This window comes from Schistocerca americana, chromosome 11 (genome assembly GCF_021461395.2).
Source record: "Schistocerca americana isolate TAMUIC-IGC-003095 chromosome 11, iqSchAmer2.1, whole genome shotgun sequence".
Lineage (NCBI taxonomy): Eukaryota > Metazoa > Arthropoda > Insecta > Orthoptera > Acrididae > Schistocerca > Schistocerca americana.
In genome coordinates this window covers 109600005-109605498 of record NC_060129.1, presented here as the reverse complement: position 1 = coordinate 109605498, position 5494 = coordinate 109600005, and the positions used below count along the sequence as shown (strand labels likewise).

Below are 5494 nucleotides of genomic sequence, written 5' to 3'. Positions count from 1 at the left end.
TCTCTCCCCGCTTTGAAGGCCCGTATCGGATTGTACGGTGGACCTCACCAGTCAATGCAGAACTGCAATTAACCGATCGTACGGTGATAGTGCACTTGACCGCCTGCAACCTTACCACGGTAGGGCTGTGTCACCACAACAGGTCGCAGCCCCCGATCCGCCTGTGGAACAAAGACGAAAGAAAAAACGGAGGAGATTACCTCCACAGGGTTGTAGATACCCTTTGCGGAATCGACACCCTTATGGGTTGAGGTCGCGTGATTAATCACGCCTAATTAGAGTTTTATGTTATGTTTTATTGCAGCTTAGTTTAAGTCATTTTCTCCAGGGACTTGGAAGCAAGACGTGCCTGACCACCACGGAGTTCCCAGCCATTCTCAATTGTCAGTTTCCAGTCATGTCATGTATTTTTGCTCATTTTCATATGTATGATTATGTTTTATGTTTTGCAAGCAATGCCACGCATTAGACGTCACGCAACTGACTTGTTTCAAATGCAACCATTACACTTGGTGTTGGCAGAACCGCGGCTGCTAACTCCGAATAATATTCTTCAATGTCCTCTATTGCCATCTATTTGGCAAACCAGTACATGTGGAGTATTTTTACTCCGAGCTTTTCTTAATACTTGCTACGTTGACGTCTAGTGTATTGTACTATGTGTCGTAGTTCTGTATTTGCTGCAGCTAACCGTAAGTAATCGGAACAGATAAAGCCAGGACTTGAAATGCATACGCCTCGTACGCTTTGTTTAGGGGACCAGCTGTTGGCGGGGCAACACATCAGCTGTCGCCTCCCCTCCTCTCTTCAGCGCTGTCCCATCTCCTCGCCAAGAACTGGCCAGCGGCCATCGATTTTTCTCAGCCAATAACAGCGCTCCGCGCGATGACGTATCTTATCAGCACGTGCGCTGCCACCTCCAGCGTCTCAACACTAGAGATGGGGGATCCGCTCTTGAACTAATTCATAGAGTTCAATCTTTCAAAGGAGTGAACAATCAGTGATTCAGAAAAAAAGAACGGTAGCTCCAAACGTTTCCCACGGCAGAGAGAGAGAGAGAGAGAGAGAGAGAGCCGGAGCATATCAGCAGCGCCTCTGCTGGTCACAGCACAGTGCACGCCACACAACACAGCCAGCGCCGGCCTCTGCCCTGCTTCTACCTTGGCTGCCTGCATTGTGCAGTGCCCCATTGGATTTTGTGTTTCACATATGCCGCGCAGTGTCTGGCGCAGCGTAATTTCGCATCGCACTCTGTCGGCGATCGTTTCAGTCGCACGTCCTGCCCTCTGGGCAGTTAATGCGAGCAACAGGACAGAGAGCCACCTAGCGGATAACATAGGAACTACTTGCAAAAACCCGCTCGCAAGGGAACGAACTATTTGTCTCGGAGCGGGTGAGTTCACCGCTACCCCCTCCCTCGGAACTCGCCCGCTCAACGCTCGCCCCACCGTCTCGACTCTAGCCAGAGCGTCGAGCAAAGCGACTCAGGTGTCACGCCGCTTTCACACTATACGGTTTTGACCGTACGGCAAAAAGCCGTACGGCTGTAGGTGTGAAGAAATGTATGGCGCCTTTCACATTATACGGCGACGGCAAAATGCCGCTGCCGTGCCGTGCTGCAGCCGTGTCTTGCCACTACAACAGACGGTCGCCGTACGGCAAGTTCGACAACAGTGGCCTACGTGACTAAGTGCATGCTTTCACACTGGACGGTTTTGAGCCGTACGGCGTCGACTAGTTCGTTGTAGTGTCGTTTTATTCATTTGTGTTTATTCTTGTTTACTGAAAAGTGTAGAAGAATGGATGAAATTGATACTGAACTTTTGATAACCTTGGTGGAAGTAAGACCTGTTCTGTGGGACAAAACTCTAGATGCGTATAGAGATCGTATTGCTACAAAGAATGCTTGGCGGGAAGTTTGCGTAGCACTGAAGCAAGATTTTGATGAGATGGAAGACAAAGATAAAAATGCGTTTGGTAAGTATTTATTTAATATATTAATATTACATTTAATACGTTTTAAACAGTTTTTATTTAACGTTATAAATTTTATTCTAAAAGTAAATCGTTTGTTTATAAGTAAATTACTGCTACCAGTCACGTTTTTTTTGTTTTGTTTATATTTTGCACGACGCGTTTCGGGAAATAATTCCCATCCTTAAGTGCGTTTTTCTCTAAGTTTTCATCATGTGTGGTGTCTTTTTATGTGTCAGGTCTTGCATTCTGTTTTCTTTACTGTAATTTATAAGAGAAACACGCACAAGACCTCACAAATAAAAAAACACTACACATAATGAAAACTTAGAGAAAAAAACGCACTTGAAGATCGGAATTATTTCCCGAAACGCGTCGTACAAAATATAAACAAAACGATTAAAAACGTGAGTGGTAGCAGTAATTTATTTATAAAGAAAACTATTTACTATACAGTCGCAGGCTTTCACAAACAATCTACAAAAAGGAAAAGGCTTGTTAATTTATATCTTTGACATCTGCCATGACACGCTTCCAGCATTTGTCATAAAATATTTACAAAGAGTGTTCCTTATGGCGTTGGCTGTCAGTCCTCCTCTTATGTTGGCATCTTGGGCTAAGTCTTCCAAACCAGTGAAGGATGTGGTGTCTTCAATTATAAATCCATCTCTCTGACGTACAAAATTGTGTAAAACAATGCAAGCTTTAACCATTTTTACTGCAAAATCTGGATGAACATTTAAAGGTCGGTGAAACAACCGCCACTTATTGGTGAGGATGCCAAAAGCACATTCCACATACCTCCTTGCTCTGCACAAACGGTAATTAAATACACGTTTCTCAACTGTCAAGTTTGTTCCCCCAAAAGGCCGGAGCAAATGCGTGTGTAGGCCAAATGCTGCGTCTCCCACGAAGAAGTAGGGTACTTTTGGACCTTCCGTACCAGGCAGACATTGGACGTCTGGAAATTCCAGGGAATTACTTTCTATTGACTTCCATAAACTGGACCGTCTGAACACTGAAGAGTCACAGTCTTTGCCATAACTTCCTACGTCGACATAAATGAACCTGTAGTTGGAATCCGCTACAGCCATCAGAACCACAGAAAAGTATTCTTTGTAATTGAAGTACATTGATCCGCTATTAAATGGGGCAGTAAGACGGATATGTTTTCCATCCACCGCTCCTAAGCAGTGGGGGAAATTAGCAGTACGTTCAAATCCAGCCGCTATTGATTCCCATACCTCTTTGGTCGGTCTTTGTATACATTCTTCCCGCAGTGATGACCAAATTGCTGTGCATACATCATTAACCACTTTACTTGCTGTAGAAATCCCAATTCTGTACTGGAAATGTAAGTCAGTGAAGGAACAACCGCTTGCCAGATACCTGAACAAAACGAAAAAAAATCAGTGACATTTAGTTTGCAGTGGACATTTTTTGTTACAGTTTTGCTTTTTTCTATACAAAATTAAAATGTTTTCATACAGTTTTGTTTTCTTTTGATGTAGGTATAGAAGTAATACGGAGGTGGACCAATCTACGAGACTCCTTTGTGAAGTCAAACATAAAAATTCAAGCTGCGAAAAAAAGTGGCTCAGCAGCAAAGAAAATGAAAAAGTATGTATATTCTGATCAGCTGCAGTTTCTAAAAAAGCTGTATGATGCTCGAGAGACGGAGGACAGTTTTCAATCGGAACGCACCGCCAGACTGGAAGAAGATATAGAAACGCAGGGCTCCGTCGAAAATACTGAGAATGTTTCTGGGCCATTTGATACAGCACCCACACAACAAACATCCAAAAGCGAGTGCCATACAAACAGAAAACATAGAAAACCTGATGCAATCGAAATGAAAATATTACGAGCTCTGGAAGAAGACAAACCTTGCAGCAAAATGTCATTTTTACTTAGTCTGAAGCCTCATCTGGAAAAATTTGATGAACAGGATTATCTTCAGTTTCAGATGGGAGTCCTCAAAGTTATAGAAAATATATATGAAAGGAGAAATATATTGACAGCTCAACCTCCTCCATTTACCCATTACACACCTCCCATGCCCTATAATAATAGATTTCAAGCTTATTCTTATTCACCTATGGAAAATGCTGCTCCAATATCCTCTTACCATACGCATCAGATTCGTCCTCCTCCAGCTGCACCAAACCCAACTACTTTTCTCGAACAACCATTACAGACTTCTCAAGGTCGCAGTTCTTATCAACGAATTAATAAAGTGCCACCACCATACCCTTCGCCTTCCACAAGTAGCCATGAAGGCCCACCATCAACAACGCAGTTCTACAACGTTTTTGCAGAGAGCCTGTCGCCACAAAGTGACAGTACAGTCAGTCCTGCTACAAACTCTTTGGTTTCAACTGCTGATATTGATATTGACTTTTCTACTTCATAATCTGAGCGTAATAAAAATGTAAAACACAAATAAATAAGTAAATAAACAGAACTAGTTTTTATGTATTAAATTACCTTAACGTGATAGCCAGCATTTGAACAGGTTGGATGCAATTGCGGAATTGTGTGTTTTGTCGTTGTAACACATCCTTTAGTTTTCTATGTAATTCGTCAAACGAGGTAATAGACATTCGGAAATAGTTAAAGAATTTATTTCCGTCGTTCCTCAAATCTTCAAAGAGTGTATAAAATAAACCCACTTCGTCTCTTCTCTGGTTAATGGGGTGTACCCACAAAAGACGACCTTTTCTTTTGCGGCGACGATGAAGCAACCACAAAGCAACAACTCGTTTACGGTTCATCTTGATACACACATTAAGCAAACTGAATAGACACCAACAACTGGTCACGTCAAAAAGCCGTGTAATGTGAAAGCAACACAGGCACGGCTAAAACTCGTACGGCTTTTTGCCGTACGGTCAAAACCGTATAGTGTGAAAGCGGCGTGACTGTGGTCTCTGCGGTCTCAGCTCACGCAGTAATACAACTCGCGGCTCGACCTGCTCGACTCAGCGCCTCTGCATCGGAGTTCGTCCCCACTGGATATTGTTCTTCGTAGTAATGCCGCTATGTATATTACATTATTATGTTATGTATACATCAATTGTTTTTATTTTATTTTTATTTGTTTAAACTGATTAGATTATGTTCCTGATGACTCCTCTTACTATAGGATTTTTATTATAGACACTCGAATTTACGCTTTAATTACGAGCGAACCGATAAACGTATCGCAAAATGTGATACACCAATATTTTCCTTGTTTTATTCTGCGTAAGGCTATATGCAGCACTTTCGTTTTACAGTCAAATTTATATTTTTTTTTCTTATTCTGGTACGGATTTTGCGATTTTAGGCGTCTTCGAAAGGAAACGTTCACTTTAAAAATATATGGCTTGCGATGTATTTGTATGAGGTTAATGAAATTTTAATACGTTATAGCCAAATATATTGTTAATGTAAATCTCAAGTTACAACATTTTCCGATCACCCAAAAAACCACGATAGTGCAAAATAAATCAATAATCAAAAACTTTGTCATATCGTG

General features: G+C 41.9%; 1 protein-coding gene across 1 annotated transcript; it reads left to right on the top strand.

Annotated features, from left to right (window-relative positions):
* The first annotated feature begins 1799 nt into the window (after positions 1-1799).
* Positions 1800-4387, top strand: LOC124553340. Its single transcript, XM_047127216.1, has 2 exons — positions 1800-1977; positions 3486-4387. Exons 1-2 carry the CDS (start codon positions 1800-1802, stop codon positions 4385-4387), a joined length of 1080 nt encoding a protein of 359 aa, XP_046983172.1.
* Positions 4388-5494: the final 1107 nt, after the last annotated feature.